This window comes from Euphorbia lathyris, chromosome 2, assembly GCF_963576675.1.
Source record: "Euphorbia lathyris chromosome 2, ddEupLath1.1, whole genome shotgun sequence".
Lineage (NCBI taxonomy): Eukaryota > Viridiplantae > Streptophyta > Magnoliopsida > Malpighiales > Euphorbiaceae > Euphorbia > Euphorbia lathyris.
The window spans coordinates 53,603,725-53,630,889 of record NC_088911.1 but is presented as its reverse complement, the minus strand read 5'-3'; the positions used below and the strand labels follow the sequence as shown (position 1 = coordinate 53,630,889).

General features: G+C 43.3%; 1 protein-coding gene across 1 annotated transcript; it reads left to right on the top strand.

The window, feature by feature from the left end:
* Positions 1–15,075: 15,075 nt before the first annotated feature.
* On the top strand, positions 15,076–17,815 carry LOC136220540 (uncharacterized). Its single transcript, XM_066008353.1, has 5 exons — positions 15,076–16,066; positions 16,143–16,307; positions 16,376–16,771; positions 16,842–17,192; positions 17,340–17,815. The coding sequence occupies exons 1-5, from the start codon at positions 15,464–15,466 to the stop codon at positions 17,676–17,678; spliced, it is 1,854 nt and encodes a 617-aa protein (XP_065864425.1). The 5' UTR covers positions 15,076–15,463; the 3' UTR covers positions 17,679–17,815.
* Positions 17,816–27,165: the final 9,350 nt, after the last annotated feature.

The following is a 27,165-nucleotide window of genomic DNA, read 5'->3' as shown; positions in this document are numbered from 1 at the left end:
CCTCGCCCGGGCGGACCGGGGGGTGGACACCGTTGACGACAGATGCTGTGATTGGCGCCGAAAGCAACCAATCGCGGAATCAAGCTGCTCGGCATGACCGGAGCCTGGTGTATGGAAGAGTCGCCACCCACGAATGGGAAATGAACACTGATCCCTTGCGGGAGACCGGTGAGGGTTCGGAAAATTTAGGTACGAGCCGAGAAGGCTAGCTCCTTTCCGGAGAAAGGCTACTAGGCACCCCGACATCGCCCGTTTATGAACCACCGGTCTCCTACTTAGCGTGTTAGGCGATAACGGACTAATCGCATATTTCTTTAAGTTTAAAATTCATTTGAAACCTTTTCTTTCTCGCTTTGAAAAACCGTTTTGAGCATGTTATTTGAAAGCCATTTTGGTAAAGAATCACCCATTTTGCATAAATTTAAAGTATATAGGAGAGAGAGGGAGAAGAAAGAATTGATTTATTCACAGTGTGATTTATGCTTATATTAACTCTAAGCTAATCTCATTCCCAAAAAACGAGTTTATTTACACGGTTCGTACCTTAATCGTCGTTGGAACGATTTAGGTACGTTTTAAAACCCCGTCAATTTACATGATATCTACTCAAATCGTCGTTGGAACGACTCGAGCGTTTGAAAACGTGAGATAAGAAGCTTTAACAAAAAATGTGATTAAGCATACAAGTCCATTAATTTTTTTTACAAAATCGTTTAGTTGGGAAAACGATTCAAAACTCTATTATTTACAAGGAAACCGATTTTAATTACAAGGTTCGCTTAATCCGTCGTTGGAACGGATTAATGTTTTAAAACGCGACATTTTAGAAAACCCATTTTAAAACAACAAGAATAGAACTTTTATTTACACTTTTGAAGACATCTAAATACCTTTAATTTAACTAACCCAATTGAAATCTTTTTGTGGTTCATTTTTCCCATTTTCACTCAAGTTAATCCTCACTTGAACATATTTACAACCATTACCAAATCAAGTCCAAACTCACACCTTACCAATATATTTGAAATATATCCATATAAAAATCAAAAGAAAAATAAACATATATATATATATATATATATATATATATATATATATTTTGGGTAAAGATGGTAATTATACCTACAGATTGAAAATAAGTGAAGAAATAATATATCCTATGATTATTAATATGTAAAAATAGTAATGAAAATACTACTAGACACATTACACTTTTATTTTAATAAAACAAATGTAAAAAAGAATAAACAAGGTTCATAAATAAGAAAATAACATTTAACCCCCAAAATAGTTTTTTACATAATAACTATATGGAAATTAACCCACTTAAATGTACATCCCAATATCAATACTCAAAATAATATCTAATAACCCCAAAAGCATTTATTAATTATCCCAAATGGGCCAAACAAATAATCCACAAAAATAATAATTAGATATAGCTTAAATGAGCTTAAAGAAAACCTATATATACATATATATATATATATATATATATATATATATTTATTTATTTATTTTTTACAAAGTTAGAATAATATAAATAATACCCAAACACAAAATGAGTAAATATATAATGAATAATTATTAGTTATATACCCCCAAATAATTTTAATAAAATAATTACATAATTATATATACATATATCAGGGACCAAATATCAAAAAGTTAAGAAAAGGGGTTAAAAGGCATTTTTTCGAATTCCAGCAGCTTTACCGACGGAAAATCCGTCGCTAAACGGCCTTTACGACAGAAACGGAAGAATTATAGAAACAACTCCTATATTTTTCAGATTTGACGAAAAACATTAGATCTACTCTATTTCATCATTTTAGCCCCCAAACTACCCCAAATCGGGTCATGGTTTGTAACGGAGGATTCTAAAAACGATTTTTATTTCAAAACGTTAATTTAAAACATTTAAAAACTTAGATATACAACGTTTTAGTCCCGAACTACCCATAAACCGGGTCACGGTTCGTATTGGGACTTAAAACGAGGTTTTTATTTTGGATCTCCAAGACAAATATTTAGCAAATGATAAAAGCAACCAAATAGAAAATTAATCTAACCAATCTAAACAAAAAAAAGTGCAAAAATAAATAGATAAAGAGATCTACACAACAAAAATGCAATAAAAGAGTAAATGGGTCTAGTTCCTCGGATTATTACCTCTTCAATCGGTAATAGAAATCCAAATCAAGTCGATTGATTAGTGTTTTAGAGTCGTTTTTTGTGGGTTTTTGAGAGAATTCGGGTCTCGGTGAAATTTTCCAGGGGTTCGGGTCCAATTTCCTCCTCCCCAAATGCATTAGGCTCCATCCTATTTATAGGCATGGAGCCTTAACAATTAAGATTTCTTTGGCTTGGAGCCTAAGCAGGGTCCGGCCTTGAATTTTGGGGCGCAGGCCCAGGGCCAATGAATTAGAGGGGCCCCAAAATCAATTTTCCAGTTTACTATATATATATAAAAAAAAATTAATTTAAAACAAAACCTAATCTAACCGTTGTGCTCCTTTCTTTCGCCGACCCCCTGCTTCCCTCCCTTCTTCTTCCCTTGCGATTTCTTTCTTTCTTTCGCCGACCCCTTGCTTCCCTCCCTTCCCTTACGATTTCTTCCTTCCTTTCGCCGACCCCTGCTTCCTTTCCCTTGCGATTTCTTTCTTTTTACCGTTGTGTCTCCTTTCCGTTTGGTGTTGCGATTTCTTTGCTTGCGATCCGTTGTTCCTGCTGATCTTCTTCCTGAGTCTTCTTTGCTTCTTTCCTCCTGGTAAGTAAAATCATTTATTTATAATTTATTAATTCAAGTTTTAATTTATTTATAATTTATTTTGCTGTTTTTGTTTATATAATTTATTTATAATTTATTTTGCTGTTTATTTATATTATAAATTTATAATTTATAGTTAAGTTTAATGTGTCTATAATTTAATTTATAGATGATTTGCTGTCTAATTTATAATTTTAGATGATTTTGTTGTTTACCATATATGATTTTGCTATTCAAATAAGTTTAATGTGTGTATAATTTACTGATATTTTGTTGTTCTATAATTTTGAAGCTTTGAGTTTGCTGTTGAACCATTTTGAAGCTTTGATTTATGTTTGATTTTGATCTTATTGATTTTTAGATAAGTTTGATGTTTTTATGTTACTGATATTGAATTTATTAATTTTTTTTAAGAGTTCAGGCTGGAGCATCATCACTGAATACCGATTATCAAGTTATTAAAGTTTAGAAGAATTTGAGGGAACGTCTTATTATCAAGGTGTTATCTTTCTTTTTATATTATATTTGAATTGTTCTTGTTCTTAAATCATAAGATGTTTTCTAAAAAGCATTTGTCCGGAAGTGAAAAAAGAAAAAAGAGAAAACGATTAGATGTTTTAGTAAAATCACAACAAGGAGCTATTGATAAATTTATAGTTAAGAAGAAAGATTCGAATGAGAATCATAATGGGGAAGGTGCAACTAATGTGGACGAGTCAATAGATAATTTGGTTGAAAATGATATTAGTGACCATAATGCTAATGATTTGAGTGAGGTAAATGAGGTGTCTGAAAATCCCGATGTTGGTAAAGACCGTTCTTTAGTGGTTTAGAACAATTTTGATTATGTTTAGTATATTTTCAAGTTGTATTCTTAACAATATTGATTTTGTTTAGCACATGTTAAAATTACAACAGTGTTTGCGGGTTGTTTGGGGGTGCCAACCTAGTTGGGATGTCCGACAATCTCTATTTCAACTTTTAAAGAATTTTATTTTTAAAAATTTGGTATTAACGGGCCCAATTTTATTTTCTCGCCCCGGGCCTACAAAAGGTCAGGAACGGCCCTGAGCCTAAGGGTAGGCTCCAAGCAAAGCTAAATTAGCTTACTCTTGACTTGGAGCTAAGGGTAAGCTAATTTGGCTTAATGATATATCGTTATAATTATACTTATTATTATTATTATTATTATTATTATTTTTAATAAATTCTATGTAACATTGCACTTGGCATTGGCCAAGTGCACCAAAATGCACTTGGCCGAATGCCAAGTGCAGGGGCTGGGGCTGGGCGGCCCAGTCCCCGTCACGGGCCGTCCAACGGCCCGTGACGTAAATACCGGCCCCGTCAGGGGCCGCGTTTATACCTATATTGGAAAATAAATATAAAATACTCCTAAAATTAACCAAAATCCAAACACGATTTTTATCAAAAATGATTTTCGTCCAAGTCGATTTTATAAAATTAGCTTTTATAAAATCGATCTTTTACAAAACTAATTTTTTATTGTTCGAATTCTAAAACAAAACCCCTATCGATCCGAGATTTTATTAATAATGAAATACTCCAAATTTGGCGAAATGATTTAAGATTTCATTCGCGGAACCGATTCGCCCGTCATCTCGATTCGATTTCCGAATTCGATCAAACCGGTCTCCACGGTTCCTTTGAACAACGTTTTTTATTTATTATTTTTATTGACTCATCATTTATTTTAATCGACTGATTCGGATCCCTTTTTATAATTTTTCTTCATCGGTCCTCCGATCCCGGTGTCTACAGTTGCCCCTACTTTTCTATTTTTGACAGTGACGTGTGTGCTTTTTCGAAAACTATTTTCATAAATACAACACATGCAATGTGAAACATATTAAAGTAAAAGACACATATAGAGTGGGAGGAGAAATACCTGATCTCCATGTCGCACGCTCCTACCTTGTCTTCAATCTTCACTTTGGCTGTCCCGTCCTTGCCTCTGAATCGGCTGCCGGCGAACGCTCCTTCTGGGGACCCTAGTCTCTAAACGACCGCAGGTAAAATGGCTCTTTCTAGCAACTCTGGTCTCTAAATCGACCGCATGCAAAATGGCTCTTTCTAGCAACCCTAGTCATCGACCGCAGGTAAAATGGCTCTCTCTAGCAACCCTGGTCATCGACCGCAGGTAAAATGGCTCTCTCTAGCAACCCTGGTCTCTAAATCGACCGCAGGTAAAATGGCTCTCTCTAGCAACCCTGGTCATCGACCGCGGGTAAAATGGCTCTCTCTAGCCACCCTGGTCATCGACCGCAGGTAAAATGGCACTCTCTAGCAACCCTGGTCTCTAAATCGACCGCAGGTGAAATGGCTCTCTCTAGCAACCCTGGTCTCTAAATCGACCGCAGGTAAAATGGCTCTTTCTAGCGACCCTAGTCTCTAAATCGACCGCAGGTGTGTAGTGATGCATATAGATGGGTGAATGTAGCCTAGTCTATGGATGCGTGTAACCACCTATGTGTGTGTGTGCAGGTGACTGTGCGTGTGTTTGAATGTGCATAAGTGTGGCCTATGCGTTTTGCTTTATGCGGATGTATGGACATGTGCGTATGCAAACTATGTATGTGTGGATGAGATGGTCGAATGGGTTCCCTTTTCATAGGCTGGAGGATTTCGGTAGCTTTAGATCGAGAAATGATGTTTCAGGCCATCCCCAAGGTGTGCAAGGATGAGGGTGAGGATAAGTTTGAAACCAAGGGTTGTAAGGATGGGGATTTGGTTTTGATGAACTTGTGTCAAAGGGAGGTATGTAGTGATGCATATAGATCGGTGGATGTAGCCTAATCTATGGATGCGTGTAAACACTTATGTGTGTGTATGCGGGTGACCGTGCGTGTGTTTGAATGTGCATACGTGTGGCCTATGCGTTTTGCTTTATATGGATGTATGGACACGTGTGTATGCAAACTATGTATGTGTGGATGAGATGGTCGAATGGATTCCCTTTTTCATAGGCTGGAGGATTTCGGTAGCTTCAGATCGAGAAATGATGCTTCAGGCCATCCCCTAGGTGTGCAAGGATGAGGGCGAGGATAAGTTTGAAACCAAGGGTTGTAAGGATGGGGATTTGGTTTTGATGAGCTTGTGTCAAGGGGCTCTCGCTTTTAACCAGAGATTGACGCATTCATTTTTTCCCTAATTTTGCTTAAGCCGCCCTTTTCGGGTTTTCGACTCAACGGGATCTCTCTGATATTCTCTATCTCTCCTTTTGCATGAACCGCCCCTAGGGGTTTTCAATTCATCTTTTCTATATCTCACCGATTTTCTCTATCTCTCCTTTTGCTTGGATCACCTCTTTTGAGGTTTTCAATCCAACTTTTGTTCAGTTTTTTTTTATTATTGTAAATGATACCGGATAGCACATGGGGTTCATATCCACGGGCCACTTCTATGCTGAGCATTTGACGATGATTTCATACTTGATGCCTTCGTTAATGGAGAAGCTTTCGGGGCGAGATGGACGGTGATCTGATTGCATGGTCGTGCCCCCGATTAAAGTTACCGTCTTGGTGTGGGTTAGAAGTTGATGCGAGCACATGCCCCTGCCAACTTGAGGTGAGATTTCACGTGCGCTCAAGCTAGGGATACTGCCGTTGTAGTAGTTATGGAGGAGAGATGCTTCGGTCGAAGTTTGACTCTTGAGAGGACCACATAGGAGCGGAGGAACCAGACTTCATGGGGCATGAGAGAGAGGAATAGTCTCTTTTTTTTAGTTTTTTTTTCTAGATTTTGGATCGGTTTATGGGTGTGATTTTAGTTGAGACGGGGTGTCTATTGATGCGGGTGTTTTCATTGCAAATGCAACCGTCTAGCTTAAATAAAGAACTTGGCAAACATAAATTGAATTGTTTACTGCTCAGTTCATTAACCACTGTCACCAAAGTATGCCCTTTCGGGTTTTCATATTTCAGTTATTTTAACGCTCTTCTTTTACCCTGCAGAATTTCAAATAAGCGCCCCATGAGGTTTTCACTTATTGGGGTATACCTTATTGTTGAATAGGCCGTCCTTTGCGGATTTTCAACCTATCGGGATTTTCTTTCTTTTTTTTTAATTCTCATCAGAAAGATTCCTTGGGTTCCTTTAAGATTGACCGTAGTTCTAAACTTCGTCGCCGCCTTTGTCTTCATTCGACTACGCATTTGATCTTTCCTTGTTAAAGTGAGCTTTTCTCGTACATTTGATCACCCATTTGCTGGGCAATGTCAACCGCTCTTGTCCCCTTGACGCCCCTCGGCTAGTTACGTCTGCTTGATAATTTTCTCTTACTTCTGATTGGCTTGACTTTGCCCCTGAGCCTTTTCAGCAGTGCCTTTTTTTTTACTTTGAGTCATCATAGATCTGAACCTTTTCATTGATCCTGGAACAGGATCCTTTATCGTTGATAGGTTCGTTGCCCCCGTCTTGTTCTGAATGGTGCACTCATGCACTGGTGTCCCCTTTAGGGGGGGGGAATTTTGTCGATGCCTTAGTGCTAGCATGGTTCTGAGGGCTTGTTGCTTGCTCCTTCTTTTCTTTTCTTTTTCTCTCTTTAGGACTTTGTTGATTGTCGCTCAGTCTTCTTTTTGGCAAAAGCCGGTGAGAACCCTTCGTTTGATGGGTCTACGCCCGACTTATCATCGTAGAGTCTAGGAATCACTTCTCGTGATTTATTTTGTTTTTTTTTTCTTTTTTCTCTCTTAATTTTCTCTCTTCAGTGGTTAAGTACTGAGCAATAATTATATTCTAGAGCTTATGTCTGTGCCATGATAGAAGCGGGAATATCTCAATTGAGTAGATATCAAATGTAAGTACGTATGTTTAGGATAAATTTGCGGAAACGAAATTTCATTGAATTCAAAATGAGGTTAACAACATCTTGTGGAATAGAAGATAAAATAAAAGACAAGGATAAAGACTACAAGTGCAATCCTCTCTCTCATGCTACTTCAGGAAGCTTCAGATTCTTCCACTTCATAAGTGTCCTCAATCTCGAGAACTTCTTCTTTAGCTTATCCTGATCCGTTGTAGACTTCACCGTTCAAGGAACAAGTCGAAGGCTTCATCTACATGAGAAGGATCCGGATCACTTATCTTTCCAGCTTCGATGAGTCTTGAATTTCATGTTTCAACCTCATGTAAGTACTTGTTTCGTGACCATATCTCTGGTGGAAGTGGCAGTAGCCCCTGCGTTTGGCTAACTCATTGGTTTAACCTTCGGTGGCTAGTAGAGGATGAAGTATGTCATGCATTCGTAGACCCTCCAACACTTCAAATAAGGGTTGAGTGAAAGTGGAGAATTCCCTTCCCTCCCTTCTATACTGAGTGGGCGATGGAGGGCGAACAACCCTGGTAATCTCATGTCCCCGATGGTGTGGATCTTGTTGTGTTCGTGAAACATGGTGTGAGACTACCCTTGGTGGATTGAATGTTTTGTGGATTAGCTTGTGACGCGAGCTGGAACATAGGTTTCTCCACAGCAGCTTTCGGGATCTCCACAACCAGTGACTCGCTCAGGACCTCCCTGACCAACCCTTTCAGCTCTATCTTGAATTCATCTGAAGCAAGGATATCGGGAAGAACTCGCTCGATTTCTGCTCTGAGATTGAAATCTCATATCACCTCTTGGGAATTTTCAACCCCATCATGCTTAGTAGCCTCCGGATCATTAAGAGCACGTTTGAACTCATCAGAAAAGATGTATTTGGCTAAAGCCCCTTGCACACGGCTCTCAAGATTGTGGTTTGAATTGCTGGACTGGGCCATGAGTTGGGTTTCTAATAAGGAAAAAGAAAGGATCGATGAGTGGAGCTTTTTAGGCATTATGAATTTCGATGATGCGATGCACGTGTGATGCGAATGCTAGAGCTATCTACTTGTGCCTCCTATGGATGGATGTATGATCTATGCATGATTCGTGGTGTGCGCTTTATTTTTTACAACATAAACACGATTCGGACTAGAGCTAAACCCCTTCTTTTACCAGACCTATCGGCATCACTTCGGTCGTCTATGCTAACTTACCTGTTTGGAAGTGCGGATGCCCGAAATCATTTCAACTGTTTTGCACACATTAGTATGAACCCTACGAGTTTACTATACAATGATTTACAAGACGTACAATGTTGAATGATGCTCGACACGACTGACGCTTGTGAGATTGAGACGACCCTCATGATAAGTAAAATTCCCTAGGACGCTAGGTAGATGAGAGTGTACCCCGATGATATCCGTGACGTGTAGATACATTGGAGGGGTAGCGACATGAGTGGGGGGAAATGACATACGTGGTACATCGACACGACTCACGATCCAAAACCAACAACATAAGCGACTATGCATGAGGTGTATGTGAGGGATTGTCATCCTCGGTAGTAATGACGTACTTCGAAGATACGCGGTGTTACATGGGCTGATGTGACGCTCATGGTATGTCTTTGATAACGCGAGACTCGAATAGACCATGATGAAGACATGGGAGGTACGTGTCGATGGTTTACTTGGTATCGACACTAATAGCAGGGAACCGCATTTTTGGGAAACACGAGCTTCCTGAAATAGGCTGACACGGAGGGTGCACCACATGCGGGGTGTGGGTCGATGGTCAGTTTAGATCTAAGATATAAATACGTAGACGTACCAATGGAACCTTGGCGTGCTATGCAGAAAGTGGTAACACATGGGGTGTGCCCCAAACAGGTTAAGGCATAAGGAAGACGCGAGTGACATACGTGATGTAGGCCAATTGTCAGCTTCTCTCGGAAAGCAACTATTACAATGATGGGTATTATTTAACGGGACAATGAACATGGAATACCCGATACTCGAGGTTCGAATAGGATGCATATGTCAACATACGAGGTATGTGCCAATTATTAACTCCTACTTGGCTCACTAGTATCATGACAGCGTGGTTTGAAACATGGTGCATTTAGGAAGTACGATGACGTACATGGTATGCCTTAGAGGTAGCCAAAAGGCATGATGGGAGTCACACTTGATGTGCCCCCATGATTGACTTATACACAACTCACGAACGATGTGATGGCTTGATTTTGGGATTTCGACCGTCGCGGGGGAAATCCAACATGCTAGGTACGAGACACGAATATGGTACGCATACGGCACACGTATTATCTGACCAACTTTGGGTATAGATGAAGCACAGAGATGACTCAAGAGGTACCTCCTAACAACATTGGAGGTGTCAGCTAGACACGATACCGACACGCAGGGTGCGGTCCAAGGATTAACTCAAGATAGAGACATAAATACCTCGATGAACTTACGGACATCGGTGCGTTTGGTAGAATGAAAGGTGTCCTAATCCAATCGAGGTACCGACGAGATGGAAACGACGAGTTACCTGGTATGTGTCAAAGGTCAATTTGCGTCATAGCGTAAACCCAATGACAATATGTTTTATGAGAATCCCTAAAGATCTTACGTGGATATTTATGACGTATTTGGTCCATCACTGATATTGAGATACCAGCAATGACACACAGGGTAGACGTCGATAGTTTGACTGGAACCTATCACTATGAATAATTTGAGGAGCAACGAAGGTGCAAACCAAGACCTTAGAGGTAAGTGCCAAACGTTGGACTTAGACGCGGTACGAACAACTCGATACTACTGATACGAGCGAGACCCAAATAGCGACACATAGGGCATATATCTCAGGCTCGTGAATAAGGCAATTCGGAGTTTGGGGGCGCATGGACAATGGTACCAATGATGTAGGGGGAGCGTGTCGAGGATTTGATAATATAAACAAACCGTTGTTTAAGGCGTACTCAAGACATGAGTGACGATTTACGGGGCGTACGTCAAGAGTTTGATAGGAGCCTCATGACATGAATGACTCAGTGTGTCAAGGTATTAGCGGGATGCTCGAGACGGCCCATAGGGTACGTGTGTTAGACGAGGTGCCGCGGCCTAATCTCCCGGGCGGACCGGGGGGTGGACACCTCATGGCGACGTAAGCGGTGATTGGCGCCGAAAGCAACCAATCGTGGAATCAAGCTGCTCGGCAGGACCGGAGCTCGGAGATATGGAAGAGTCGCCACCCACGAATGGGAAAATGAACACCGATCCCTTGCGGGAGACCGGTGTGGGTTCGGAAAACTTAGGTACGAGCCGAGAAGGCTAGCTCCTTTCCGGAGAATGGCTACTAGGCACCCCGACATCGCCCGGTTATGAACCACCGGCCTCCTACTCAGCATGTTAGGCGATAACGGACTAATCGTATACTTCTTTAAGTTTAAAATTCATTTGAAACCTTTTCTTTCTCTTTTTAGAAACCGTTTTGAGCATATATTATTGAAAAGCCACTTTAGTAAAGAATCACCCATTTACATCAATTTGATATACATACAAAGAGAGGGGAGGAAGAAAGAAGTGGTTTATTTACCACGGGATCTAAATGTCGTGTTGCGTGTTAATTCTATACTAACTCATTTCCCCAAAACGAGTTTATTTACATGATTCGTACCTTAATCGCCGTTGGAACGATTTAGGTACGTTTCAAAACCCAGTTTGATGAAGTTCACCTGAATCGCCGTTGGAACGACTCAAGTGTTTGAAAACGTTAAGGTAAAAAAAAACCTTTAATAAAAAAACGTGGTTAAGCATACAAGTCAATTTATTTTGTATAAATCATTAAGAAAACGATTCGAAAACTCTATTATTCACCATGAAAATGATTTTAATTACAAGGTTCGCTTAATCCGTCGTTGGAACGGACTAAGGTTTTAAAACGTGGTGTTTTGAGAAACAATTTGAAATGTCAAGAAAACACTATTTATTTACATTAGGAACCTCTAAAAATCTATTAGTTTAAATAATTAAATTGAAAATCCTTTTTGTGATTTATTTTCCCCTTTTTACTTAATGGATTCTTTACTTGTCATAATTACAATAATAAACATATTAAATCCAAACTCACTCCCAAATAAAGCCCATTTGAAACATGGACCCATTAATGACCAAAAGAATAAAGAAAATAATATAGGCATATATATATATACATTTTAGCCAAAAAGAAACATGAAATAAAGGTTAATGAAAAGATACTATATAATACATATATGAAAATACTAAATATAATACATTTTTACTTTAAATATGTGAAAATAATAAATAAAACCCCTAAATAAGAAAATATCATTTGTCTCCTAAATAGTTTTATCTAATAATAACTAATATAGCCCAAATAGCCCAAAACTATATATATACATACCTAATGTAATTTAAATGTCAAAATAATATCCATTTATCCACAAAATGTCTACTAATTAATCACTCCCAAAACACCCAAGTAAATATCATTTTAAAATAAAATTCATTACCATTTAAGTAAAGGAAAAAGAAAAGAAAAGATATATATACATATACTTATATTTAAAATAAAATAAAAAATGATATATAAACATTCTAAATAACTGTATGTATCCAATGTCTAAAAATAGTTTGAAAATCTATATTACATAAATACACATATATATACAAAGGACCAAAAACTTAAAAGTTAAGAAACAGGGACCAAAACAGTATTTTTTACATTCCAGCAGATTTACCGACGGAAATCCGTCGGTAAACAGCAATTAGTGACAGAAACGGAAAATTACAGCAGCACTCCAATTGTTTCCAGATTTATTCAAAAGCTTTAAATTAAGTCTAATTCAATCATTTTGGATTTCCGAACTACCAAAAATGGGTCATAGTCAATAACGGAAGTTCCTAAAACGACGTTTTTATTTTAAAACATTATTTGGAAATTTCTTTAAATTAAAAACTTGAAATTACAACGTTTTCAATACCCGAACTACCTTTTTATCGGATCACGGTTCGTATTGAGATATCAAAACGAGGTTTTTATTTTAAAACAAAACCAAATTTTATTCAACACGAGACGAAAATTAAATAAATACGCTAAATTAAATAAAACGTGGTAAATAAATAAATAGCTAAATAAATAAAATTATAACATAAAAATAACTAAAGGAAAAGAAATAAATTAAATAAAATAAAACGAGTCTAGTCCTCGGATAATACCTTAAGTTCGGTATCTGACAGTCGAAGCCGATTGATTCCACGAGTCGTGATTTTCCGATTTTTTTGTGTTTTTTAGTAAAAATTTAACTTTGGGAAAATTTGGATTTTTTTGGGAAAAAAAATATTCTCTCCAAAAAATTGACTTTCTCTCTCTAAAAATGTTTAGAGTGAGAAAGCTCCAAAGAATCCCTCTTTCCTAATGCATGGGGATCCGTGCCTTTTATAGGAAATCGGATCCCCGGAAGAATGGGCGACGCCCGAGCAAAATCGGGCGTCGCCCAAGAGGGTTGGGCGGCCGCGCAAGCCATGTTGGGCGGCCGCCCAACAGAGTTGGGCGAGCGCCCAACCGACGTTGGGCGTTCGCCCAACGTCGTTGGGCGCTCGCCCAACGGCTACCGGGCGCGCTCGCCCGACGCCTGCCGGGGCGCGTCTCGCACCGTTGGGCGCACACGCCCCATGGCCATCGAGCGCGCGTTCCGCGCCGTCGGGCTCGTGCGTCCAACGGACGTCGAGCGCGCGCCCCGTACTGCCGGGCAGGCGTCCGACTATCGTTGGACGCGCGTCGGCTGCCGCTAGGCGCTCGCACCGCGCCGCTGAGCACTCGCGAGCCGTCCAATCGACGATCGCGACCCACTGTAACTTCTCCTTCCTTATTATATATTTTTGTTTTTAAAACTTCCGGAATCAACTGCTTCAACCGTCTTGTTTACAAGTTTTCGTCACAGGTCCTCCGACTCGGTGTCTACAGTTGCCCCTACTTTTCTATTTTGACAGTGATGTGTGTGTTTTGAAAACGTTTTTTGCTAACGCAACACATGCAATGTAAAACATATAAAAGTAAAAGACACGTAAAGAGTAGGAGGAAGAATACCTGACCTTCGCGCTGCGCGTTCCGGTGTCGTTCTCCGATTCTTTCCAGCCTCGCCTCTGAATCGGCCGTCGGTGGATGTATTCTCTCGGAATCTAGCGTACGTTGACTGTGTGTAAAATTGGCTCGAAAGCAACCTCGGTCGTGAACCGTAGGTAAGATGGCTAAAAAGCTACCTCGATTGTGAACCGTAGGTAAGATGGCTAAAAAGCTACCTCGGTCGTGAACCGTAGGTAAGATGGCTAAAAAGCTACCTCGGTCGTGAACCGTAGGTAAGATGGCTGAAAAGCTACCTCGGTCGTGAACCGTAGGTAAGATGGCTGAAAAGCTACCTCGGTCGTGAACCGTAGGTAAGATGGCTAAAAAGCTACCTCGGTCGTGAACCGTAAAAAGGCTACCTCGGCCGTGAACCGTAGGTAAGGTGGCTCAAGGGCAAAAAGGTTCTTTCTAACGATTCTGAATTCTTTCAAAACACCGTTCTCTGTATTTTCTCACTGGAGCTAGTGTCCTGGAGGTTCGAATGGTTTGGTAGGAATGTCTTTTTGGTTCGGAATGATTCACATTGTCGATTATTTTTTTATTGACTGTCGTCTGTATTTTGACTGGTGCCACTGTTCTGTAAAAATTGGCTGTCATTGGGATTTCATATCTTGACAGTATTGGTCGCTGTTTGGGAGAAACGCAGGCTGAAACGGACTGCAAATCGGAGGTCTGTGCGCCTGGTAATTAAGTATTTACTTTTTACCTTTATGTCACATCGTACTTTTTCACTATTTACGGGAATGCCATTCCTCTTCCATATATAAGGTGGTGGGGTTCCATTTCAACCCCACACCTTCTCTCTCTTCTTTCTCTCTCTAGATTTTGATTTGGATTATTCTCGGGATGGATTTGGATGAATGCGATGGCACGAGAGGCATGGAGGAGGTTTACGTGAACTTGGATAGAGTGGACCCTTTCCACGATCCTGAGACACATCTGAGCCGGACACGCTACAACGAGATAAGTACTTTCTCACTTTTTCGTTATTTGATTCAAATTCTAGGCTTTAGTATTCCTATCCGAACATGATTTGCATGCTAACTTTTAGATTGCCTAGAGGACTTTAGCTAGAAAGCGTGAATTTCTTTACTTACAAGTAACACTTGTTTATTTCTGTGTAAGAATGCGCTCTATATGCATGTGAATAGTAAAACTACGAATTTATGCATGCTAACAGTAAAGACAATGTGAATAGCGCACGTGAATAGTAAAAATATGAATAGTGCACGTGATTGTGAAAACGTGAATAGTGCACGTGAATAGTGAAAACTTAACTAATGTACGTGAATAGTGCATGTGAATAGTAAAAACGTGAATAGTGAAAACTTAACTAATGCATGTGAATAGTGAAAACTTAACTCATGCACGTGAATAGTAAAACGTGAATAGTGTACGTGAATAGTAAGATCTTAACTAATGCACGCGAATAGTAAAAACTTAATTAATGATCCTTGTCAATGCGGACGAGAGTGGATTAAAGAATAAATAATTAACTAAACCTTACATAAACGATCCTAAAGGAGAGATTTTTACAGAAAGTTGGTCCAAATTGACCAGATGTCTCTAGGTTAGACCCCGACTGAAAGAATAACTAGTCCTAACGTGTTTTCATCAAACGTACGCTTAGGAATCATATTTAAATTTTTCTGTCTTGTTCTTTCTAGTTCGTCGAGATTTCTGGGACTACGGCCGAGATCCATACGTGGCATGCTATGCTAGGCGCCGCGACGAGAGCCCGTGTGCGTGAGTTGGGCTTCGAGCCCTTTATTTCAACGTTGCCCCGCACCAACGGGGTGTGCGATCGTTTTGGCCTGCGTGCCTTATGCGAGCGGTGGGTTGACTCGACCCACACCTTCCACCTTTCTTTTGGGGAGATGACTATCTCGCCCAGAGATTTCTCTTTGCTGACAGGGCTGTGGGGGAGTAGCACTCCAGTTCCCTTTCGTTTTGATATGATGCGACCGCGGGTCGACCGCGCTAGGCTAGCTGCTTTGATTGGGCCGGGAGTTTACCCAGGCGCCAGATCTTCTCCAGCGAAGTTTGTTTCTACTGCGAGCCTTTTGAGTCGCCGGGATTTTTGCGAGACGGACGATGCTGACTTGGCAGTTCGTAGTTTCCTAGTGTATACCCTGAGTGAGACGATTTTCCGCACCAAGAGCGGAAAGGTACACGCTGGTCTTATTCAGGCTCTCAGTGATTTGGATGCGGCAGCGTCTTATGATTGGGCGGGAGCGGGCCTAGCCTTCTTATATAAGTTTTTGGATTTGACTTGCCGGAAGCGCAAGGACTTCGGTGGTTACACATTTGCCCTACTGGTACGTGACGCATCCTTGACTCGCCCATTTTATCTTCTTCGCGCTTTTACGTTCATAACTCTTGTTTTTACCGCAGGTTTGGGCGTACGAGAGGCGGATTCTTCCTAGCCAGTCTCGGCCTCGACCACGAGTACCGAGGCTCCCTCTCATGACTCGGTGGAGAGAGTTTGACCTAGGCGCAGAGAAGAGACGGATGGTGGCGCGGCTCCTAGACTGGATTGACTCGCGGACCCTAGGACAGGTAGATATCTTCTAGTCGCGCTAGATTCTTGTTTGATCTGACCTGACCCCCCCCTTTGGTGTTTTCAGATCAAATTCAGGTGGGACGACCTTGACTTCGGTCCCGACTACATGTACGTGACTTTGATCCAGGAGCAGCAGTGCGTGCTCATCGGCCCCTGCGTGCGGGCTTGGTATTTGGGCGACCGGGGCATCACCGGGATTAGGGACGCACACTGGTCACCAGGCGAGATTCCCATTTCCATGTTCGCGGTGCGGACCATGCCCTTGTCGGTCATCCGTCAGGACTTGACCCGCCTGTTCGTCGGTAGAGAGGTGTGGGTTCATGGCGGGGGCCGTGATCTTTACCTATCGACTCTGTTGAGCGCGAGGGATGCCCCAGCGGCGACGATGGAGGTGGATCCCGTGGCAGACGTATTTTCGCGGGAGGCTGTCGCGGCAGTCTTCGGTCAGGAGGAGGTCCCGGTGAGTGGTTCAGCCTATTTACCTTTATTCATGAGATGGTTAACGGTATTTATTGTGTTTTTATTTGCAGGAGGGGTCCTGGAGGAGCGCACATCTGTCGGACTTCTTTAACGGCACTCGAGCTCAGACATCTGCGGGCGAGCCACCCTACTATATCGGTGAGTCCTCCAATGCCGCCCGACCGGAGAGGTCCTCCTTCGGTGTGCCCGTTTCGGACTACGGGAGAGATTTCACCACCTTTTGTTATGATGAGTCCGGGGCAGCCTATGCGGGTGTCGAGATGGCTCCTCCCATCTTCACATCGAGGGTGCCATTTGACCCTTCCGACGCTTCGCAGACTACGAGAGAGACTTGTACAGATTATGTGGGACTGTCCGGTTACCTCCGAGACCGCCTCAGCTTGCGCTGTGCCGATCACCTGGTATGTATCCTTACTTTATTTTAGTGTAGTGGAATGCATGCATGTATGTATGATTTCTGTTCTTGCCTACGCTGCTTCTTTTTTTCTTTTTCTTTTTTCTTTTTTTTTTCACATCTGTTTTTCTTCTTTTTTTTGTTCCTTTTTTAGAGCGATCTTCACGCCCATGAGCGGAGACGGAGTGAGTCGGTGCGGGAGGCTGATGCCAGGGTTGGCCAGGTGTACCAAGAGCGGAACGACCACTGGTCGGAGGTGATGCGGAGGGAGACTGCTGGACGTCTTGTCGTTGAGGAGAGGGCGCATGATGAGACGATTGGACGCCTCGCTGCCGAGGAGAGGGTGCATGTTGAGACCATAGGACACCTCGCTGCCGAGGAGAGAGCACGAGTTGCTGAGGAGAGGCTCCGAGTTACCGAGGAGACCTTATCTGCGGAGCGGGCATCGCATTTGAGGGGGTTTGAGGCCTACTGGGACTTCCCTCCATATTAGGCTTATTATGTATTGCTTTGTAGTTTTCTTTAGAGTTACCCCGATGTATAGCTGACGTATAAGGAGTGGGGTGGATAGCAGGTAGGCTTTTTTATTGTGAAAAGTAAGGTAGGAAATGTATAACTCATGATTCATATTACCATGCATTCAGTAGATTATGATGATTCCAATCATTCTCGTCAAATATATTCATGCTTTTATTTATTTACAAACAATAGAAATACTTAGCCTCTTATACATTGTTTTTGTAATTGCTCAAGTTATAACTACTGTTACCAGGACCCGCCTTTCGGTTTTCGGATCCCGGCGATTTTTCATCTCTCCTCTTTCTATCCCGGAATTTTTAAATGAGTGCCCTTTCGGGTTTTCACCCATTGGGATGTCCCTTATTGTTGCATAGGCCACCCTTTGCGGGTTTTCGACCTATCGGGAATTTTTCTTTTTTTTTTTTTTTTACGAAAACTATTTCTTGAGCCTATCCAGATTGGTAGGTTCGGAGAACTCCATGCCGTCCATGGTGGTAAGCTTCACCGCGCCTTTGCTCAGGATTTTCTTCACGAAGAATGGTCCCTCCCAGTTAGGCTTAAACTTGCCCCTAGGGTCGGTGTGCGTCACACGGATCTGTTTCAGCACCAAATCTCCTTCTTTAATAGGGCTGGCCTTGACCTTTTTGTTGAAGGCTCAAGACATCCTTCTTTGATATAACTGCACATGGTAAAGGGCTTCCATCCTTTTTTCGTCAACTAAAGCCAACTGCTCACATCGCTTCTTCACCCATTCTGTCTCGGGAATTTCTGCTTCCACTGCGATTCTCAACGATCGCTTTTCGATCTTAATCGGCAGGACTACTTCTGCCCCGTACACTAAGGAGAACGGCGTTGCCCCAGTTGACGTCCTAACCGTCGTGCGATAAGCCCATAAAGCGAGCAGAAGCTGTTCGTGCCAGTTCCGATGCGATTCTACTGTCTTTACGAGAATCCTTTTAAGGTTCTTATTAGCTGCTTCTACTGCGCCATTAGCTTGCGGTCGATAAGGAGAAGACCTGTGATGTTCAATGCCATATTCTCGGAAGAGACTTCTTACTTCCCCCTGAAACTGGACCCCGTTATCCGTAATCATGTGATGAGGCACTCCGAACCTGGTGATCAAGTGTTTCTCAATGAACTTTCTCATCTGCTTGGATCCCAATTTGCTAAACGACTCTGTCTCTACCCACTTGGTGAAGTAATCGATGGCGACCGCAATAAATTTGTGCCCATTCGAAGCATTAGGTCTTACCTCACCAATGATATCAATGCTCCAAGCAGCGAATGGCCAAATAGGTGCTAACACATGTAATTCCATGGCTGGAAGATGACTACAATCGCAGTGGATTTGACAATCGTGGCATTTCTTCGCATACTCGTTACAATCTCTTTCCATAGTGAGCCAATAGAAGCCTTGCCTTATGATTTTCTTGGCTAACACTGCTCCTCCCATATGGGCCCCGCAAATTCCTGAATGTACTGATTCCATTGCCTCGCGGGCTTCTCCCGCACCCAAGCACCTTAGTTGTAACCCATCGATGTGCCTTTTGTAAAGTAAGTCGTTGTGGATGACGAACTGCCGAGCTAACCTTCTAATCACAGCTTGATCCCTCGGTTCTGACTCTGCCGGATATGTTCCATGCTTCATGAAGTTCACGATATCGAAATACCACGGTTTTTCATCTGCCCCTAACAGCATTACATCCTCGTAGCATGGTTTGTGAGATCTCCTCAATACCAACGGTTTCGAGGCAAGGTTCCGGGGGTTGTCCCAAACTGACACCAAAGTGGCCAAAGCATCCGCCGCCTGGTTCTGCGCTCGAGGAATGTGATAGAAACGACACTCCTTGAATCTTTGTGCCAACCCTTCTAGCTGATCTAGATATGGACGTAGCCTTTCTTCCCTCACTTCCCAGTTTCCTTGTGCCTGTTCGATGATCAACTTGGAGTCACCCCAAATTTCGACATATGATGCTCCCAGTGCTGCTAATGACTCTAAGCCATAAATGCACGCTTCATATTCGGCCATATTATTGGTAAGAGGGAATGACAACTTCTTGGCCATCGGGATTCTTTCTCCCTCTGGTGAAATAAGTAGTACTCCAACTCCGGCTCCATTCGAATTAACTGCTCCGTCGAAGAACATTTTCCATAGTATAACTTCAATTGCGTTTAAGTGCTCATTGGGGAAATCATAATTTATCTCTTCCTCTTCTGCATTCAGAGGTTGGTTGGCCAGAAACTCTGCCATGGCCCTCCCTTTGATAACCTTCTTCGTTACATATTCAATGTCAAACTCGGATAAAAGTAGTAACCATCGGGCTAACTTCCCTGTCAAAGACGGAGTTCGGTACAGATACTTCACGGGGTCCATCCGAGAAATAATGATCACTTTATATGATTGAAAATAATGCCGTAGTTTCTTCGTTATCCATACTACTGCCACACACGTCTTTTCGATCATGTTGTACTTGAGCTCGTACTCCAGGAACTTCTTACTCAGATAATACACCGCGTGCTCCACACCGGTGTCCCCCTCTTGGGCCAGCATTGCCCCAATAGATCGCTCTTCAATCGCTACGTAAAGGAGAAGCGGCTTTCCTAGTTTAGGCGGTCTCAGCACTGGCAGATTAGACAAATAGTTCCGGACGCTCTCCAAAGCTTGCTGACACTTATCATTCCAGATTGTGGGTTGGTCTTTCCTTAACAACTTAAAGATTGGCTCGCAGATTGCAGTGAGTCTTGCTATGAACCGACTGATATACTGAACCTGCCCCAGAAACCCTCTCACTTCTTTCTCATTCTTCGGTGCCGGCATTTCCTGTATAGCCTTCACTTTATCGGGATCTACTTCAATTCCTTTATTTCCGATTACGTAGCCTAAGATTTTCCCTGACGAAACGCCGAAAAAGCACTTCTTCGGATTTAACCTTAACTTGAATTCTGCAATTCGGGCCAAAAACTTCTCGAGCGCCGCAAAATGTCCCTCTCTTGTCTCTGATTTGACCATCATGTCATCCACATAAACTTCTACCTCCTTGTGTATCATATCATGGAACAGTACTGTGGCCATTCGCTGGTAAGTTGCCCCGGCATTTTTCAAACCAAATGGCATCACCCTGTAACAGTACGTCCCCCACTCAGTTGTGAATGAGGTTTTTGCTTTGTGTTTTTCGGCCATCTTAACTTGCATGTAGCCCATGAAACCGTCCACATTCGTGTGTAAGACACTTGATGCTGCGCTGTCGATCAACACGTCAATATGAGGCAATGCGAACTCATCTTTCGGGCATGCTTTGTTAAGATCTCTATAATCGACGCACATTCTCACTTTGCCGTCCTTCTTCGCGATGGGCACTACATTTGCGACCCAAGGGGGTAGTCGATTACTTCGATGAACCCTGCTTCTAACTGCTTCTTCACTTCTTCTCTGATCTTATCTGCCCATTCCGGTCTCATGCGTCGGAGTTTCTGTTTCACGGGCTTAGCATCGGGGTATGTCGGAATGCGGTGAGTTACGATTGATTGATCGATTCATGTCATGTCTTCGTACGTCCAAGCAAACACTATTTCGTATTTTTTAATTATTCTCTCAAATTCTTTCCTCTCTTCAATAGTTAATTCTTGAGCAATTTGTATAAGTTTAGGATTTTCATCCGTGCCAAGATTGAAAGTTGACATTTCTATTGCATTGATTTCAAATGTAGGCATGTTATATGAATGAGAATGCATGGTATGATCACGATCAACATCAAGAAAGTAAGCAAAATCAGAATTCATTTCATTGATAGTATTGGCGATTACATCGTCTGATTCAAACAAAGCAGTAATACAATTTTCATCATCGAGGTTCTCGGGCTTCTCATATGCTTTGGAGGTACTGGGCTCATTTCCCGCTCCTGCAGTTGCTTCAATAGTGATGACTTGCTCCTCGGCATTCAAGTCTAGCATCATAATCTCCTCGACAAAGCAGCTCGCCTTTCCTTTGCCCCAGTCAGTCACATCATTGAAGATCTCAAACCCCGGCAGAATCTTCCCTTCGGTGCTAGTCCACGACTCAGGGGTCCCTGAATAAACCTTTACATTCCCTTCATTCACGAAATACTTCCTTAGGCCCACTTTTCCTTCACTACTTGCATTGGACGGACCTCCCTGTTCATATCCTAAACCCCTCCGGGTTTTCTGACTCTTGAAGTCCGGAAATTCTGGCAGCCCTTGATGGTGTGCTCCCAAACCCATACCAGGGATGAAGCCTCCCTTCATCATTTTCACCACATCGGTGGTCATGCTAGACTCGTAGATCCCAGAAACTTGGAATCCGGAGAACAGTTGAGGCTCAATTCCCAATGCTGCCACCGAGCTCAATTTCTCTGCTCTGATCGTCACTATCTCCTCCCCGAAGGGAAACTTGATCATTTGATGGAGCGTGGAGGGCACACCTCCCAACTTGTGGAACCAAGGGCGTCCCAACAATACAGCAAAGGTTACCGGGATATCCAGCACCGTGAACTCAGTTTCTTCTTCATGCGGCCCCACTTTCAACTTGGCCTTAAAGACTCCTTCAATATGCCTACGGCTATCATCATAAGCCCTAATCACAATTTCCGAGGCTGTCAAGTCTCCTCTTTCCACTCCCAACTTAGACAAGAGTTTCAGCGGGCAAACATTAATGGTTGATCCATCATCGACCATCACACAGCTAGTCTTCTTCCCATTAATCTCAGCTCGGATGTACAAAGGCTTGTTGTGAGCCTTCCCCTCTTCTGGGAGATCCTCGTCAGTAAACGTGATTTCGGTTTTTTTCCGAGCCATAATTGCCCCCACTAACGCTGCCGGCTCAGTATCGGTAGAAATAACCAAATTCTACAGCTCTTTCATCAGATTTTCACGATGGTACTTGGAATGACATAAAACTTCCCATACCGTGGATTTAGCTTGTGTCTTCTTCAATTGCTCAAGAACTTGGTCATCGGGCTTAGGAGCCGACCCTTCCCCTATCTCACTCTCAACCATAGGTGCCTTTCCCTCGGCCACTCGTCCTGACCTTGTCATGACGGCGATTTCTGGCTCATCATCCGATTCATCCCAAATATTGATAGGAATCCTCTGATTAGCATCTTCCTCATCCGAGGAACTTTCCCAAATGTCTACAATCATTAAATCCATAACGTGAGGAACATTCGGATTCAAATAAAAAGGATCCGCTGATCCATACAAAGCCCAGCCTATCAAATCATCATAATCCCGGAGGGACACTCTACTCATCCTTCTAGCTGCCAATGGAATAGCTCCTCTCTGTATGCACATAAGCTGCACCTTATCGCTCATTGTTTCGTGACACTGCTCATACCGGTGCCTCCACCTCCTAGCATAATCCACGAATGGTTCCTCGGGGAATTGCCTGATCCTATCCAGATCTTCCAGGGATCCCGTCCATAGAACATACATCTCGTATCTCACCACAAAAGCACTCCTAAGCGGTATCCAATAACCCATTTCCTCCTCTGATAGGCCTTGGTGCCACAACAAGGCTTCTCCCATTAGGGTTTCCAGAAAATGTTCGTGTAATTCACATTGCGGGAACCCGGCGTCATACATATGGTTGCGGAATAACCTCGCATGCTCAACAGGATCCTGGTATCCACCATACCTAGGCATTGCCAACACTGCCTCGGGCGTTTCATAAGAGGGGGAGTCCGGGGTTTGATCCGCCAACATCCATACCGTATACTCTTTGATAAACCTCTTCGTCATTGCCGCCCAATCGGGCTTAACATACATCGGAAGTGACATATACCACATCAACGGCTCACCCATCAGCGAATTGCAGAACAAGCTGGTGATCTCTTCTTCATTGAAACCCAAAGGCCCCATGGCCGACAAGTAGAAGTGAAGTTGTTCCATGGGATCTTTGTTGCCATTATACTTACTAACCCTCGGTAACGGACGTTTGATAGGTCCAATCTGCATCGCAAAGCGCTCTGCAGTCCTGTCCTCAGCTCTTTGGTACTTTTCTAAGAATAGATCTGACAATCGGTCCCAATCATGCCTGCAAGAGTCGGGTAATGAGTGGAACCATTCCAAAGGCTCGCCTACCAGCGAATGGTGGAACCACTGAGCAATCTCATCCACCCCGAAGGATTCAACAAACATATCGCGCATATATTCACGCAAGTGCATCTCGGGATTTCCCCCTCCACTAAACAGACCCAAATTAGGCACAATAGTTCGAGACGACCCTTCTCCGGTCTCTTCGGCACTATCTTCATCATACGGTGCTCCACCATCCAATCCCTCTCCCATCGGTTCATCCTCTTGTTCCTCGCCAAGGAAGGACACATATAGACCATTTCCTACAGTGTTCCTTTCGTCGGAATCCAGCAACTCCTCTACGTTCTCCTCGAAGGATTCCATCACTACGCATTCTGTCAAACCAACTCCGATCATGCTCACCCTATGATTAGGCAATGGATTACGCCTAGTGGAAGGGTTCGCTGACGAAGGATCAGCTATCTTTTTCTCCTCGATTAAATCTTGGATTTCGTGTTTCAATCTCTCACAGTTCTCAATAGTGTGCCCATAATTGCTGTGGAACTCGCAATATCCCCTAGCTTGTATCTGCAGAGGAGGCGGTGTCTTGTTATAATGAGTAAGAGCTTTCAGCAGCCCCTTTTTCTGCAATCGTTCGAAAAATTTTGCATAAGTCTGATCAAACTTGGCGAACCGCCTCTTTTCGATAGCATTAAGATCAAGCACTTTCACTGCAACGGACTCTGTACTCGCACTTGGCCCTCCGGCACTATATCCAAACTTCGTCCACTTGGTATAGGCTTTCTTTGGTTCTCCATCCCACTCAACTGTCAAAGCACAATTGTACATCTGATTAAAGTCGGTAAAAGGCATATACCGCAGCTCATTCTTGATATACGGCAATGTGTTGCCAACCACCATTCGGATCTGACCTTGCTCAAGCGGCTTCTGTTTCATGACCGCGGCCTTAGCCCTCCATCTTTTCACAAAATCGAAAAAAGATTCCCCAGCCTGTTGCTTAGTGCTCTCTAGCTCCTTCAAAGTGACCTCCAACATGGTATTGAAGCTATACTGAGCGATGAATGACTTCGCTAACTCCTTCCAGTCCCTCTTCGTCACCATAGGCAATGCATGAAACCATGTGAGGGCCGCCCCCTCTAGATAAGTGTTAAACAGCCCCAGGACTTGATCCTCAGTCAGGATCGTGTGCTTCATCGGCGATATACTGATTCATGTGGGCAGTGGGATCTCCAGTTCCATCGAACTTTTTCATGTCAGGGAGCCGGAATTTCAAAGGCAAAGCCGTTGCCGATAAACAATTCTTCAAGTTATAAAAGTCCTGACTCCCGAAACTTCCCCAACGTAGATCCTGCACCTCCTGAGTGATGTGTTGCTTCCACTCCTCTTCCTTAGCTTTCTCTTTCTCAAGATGCTTCCGGATATAATCCTGATAGTCATCCTCATTCCCAAAGCGAGGTCCATCGTTCACCTCATTCTCAGCGTGTTTACTGCCACTTTTGTCATCTCTCATGGCCAGCTTAGCTAACTGGGCCGCTATCACCGCTAACTGCTAATTAATGTTGTTCACAGAGTTTTCCAATCCGGCCACTTTTTCGTCGGTCGCAGACATACTGGCTGAAGACTGAGTATACTCGGACGAAGATGATTTCGAAGCCACAACTGCCGATTCAGAACTGTCAATCTGTAACTGGTCAAACTGCCTAACTAGCCGACTGCTCTCTCGGTACCACAATCGCTTAATGATGACGTCTGCGTGAACGGTATCCATTAGTATGTATGCATGATTTTATATGCATGATTCGTGGTGTGTGCGTTTATTTATTTACGGATATATAAGATAAGAAGAACAAACGTTAGTCTAATCACACGTATCACAACATCTCTCTTCCACCCTTATTCCTCCACACACTCGATGGGCGGCCGCCCAACATTTTATATGCATTGTTGGGCGATAGCCCAACAGAGTTGGGCGAGCACCCAACCGACGTTGGGCGTTCGCCCAACAATCATTGGGCGTTCGCCCAACGTCGTTGGGCGCTCGCCCAATGGCTGCCGGGTGCGCTCGCCCGACGCCTGCCGGGGCGCGTCTCGCGCCGTCGGGCGCACACGCCCCGTGGCCATCGAGCGCGCGTTCCGCGCCGCCGGGCTCGTGCATCCAACGGACGTCGAGCGCGTGCCCCGTACTGCCGGGCAGGCGTCCGACTATCGTTGGACGCGCGTCGGTTGCCGCTAGGCGCTCGCACCGCGCCGCTGAGCACTCGCGAGCCGTCCAATCGACGACCGCGACCCACTGTAACTTCTCCTTATTATATATTTTTGTTTTTAAAACTTCCGAAATCAACCGCTTCAACCGTCTTGTTTACAGGTTTTCGTCACAGGTCCTCCGACTCGGTGTCTACAACGTGCCTAAGGGTATGACTTGGACTCGACGACGTGAATCACTCTATATGACAGGTACGTGCCAAAAGTTCAACTCGAACTTAACGATACAAATGACTCGACATTGGAGATGTAAGCGAGATGCACGTGATGACATATATGAACTTGCCCCAGATTCGACTTGAACTCAATGAAATGAATGAATCAAAATTTGACATGCGAACGGGACGTACCAAACCGTGTATGGGGGTGTGTGCCATAAGCTTAACCCTGACTGGATGGTATAAACGACTCAGCCTTTGATATGTGAGTAAGGTGCGAGGGATGACCTACGGAACGCGCGTCAGAGGTCGGTCCAGAATTGGATAGCCTAATGACATATTTGCGGATTACAACTATTGTCGATGACAAGGCGACACACGGGGCGCGTTTTGACAAGGCCCAACGTATAACTAAAGCGCAAGCGGTGACATATGGGATATGCACCGAAAGCTGATACGTGCTCGAAGCACCATTGTCACATGTTTGGAATACTAACATGTTACGATAAATGACAACACACCTGGTATGTCTCATTGATTTGGCCGCTTTGAAGATGTGACGGGGTGTCTCAAGAAGGCCAAGGATGCGCGGGTCACCTTAGTACAATAACGTGTCGATATACAAGGTACGATTGAGAGTACCAATGGGGCATGAGGATGACCTACTAGCTAAGAGGTTAGTACAATGACGCATAGATTTACTAGATGTGACGAGGTGACACATAAGGCGCCAGTTAAAGTGCGGATGTGACGCGATGACTTCGTATAAAACGTGCGCCCGAAGGTCAATGTGAACCTGGGGTCCGGACAGTGGGACGATGTAAATACGAGGGGGCACCATGACGACCCACGGGGCACACCTAAAGGTACAAATGGGAGGTGTGGACAACACACGAGTTAAGGGTTCATTTTGGAGCTCAGGGCATTGTCCACAACTCTGAAATACGGAGGTGCTATGTATAGACTACATCCCCCGGATGCGAATGATGA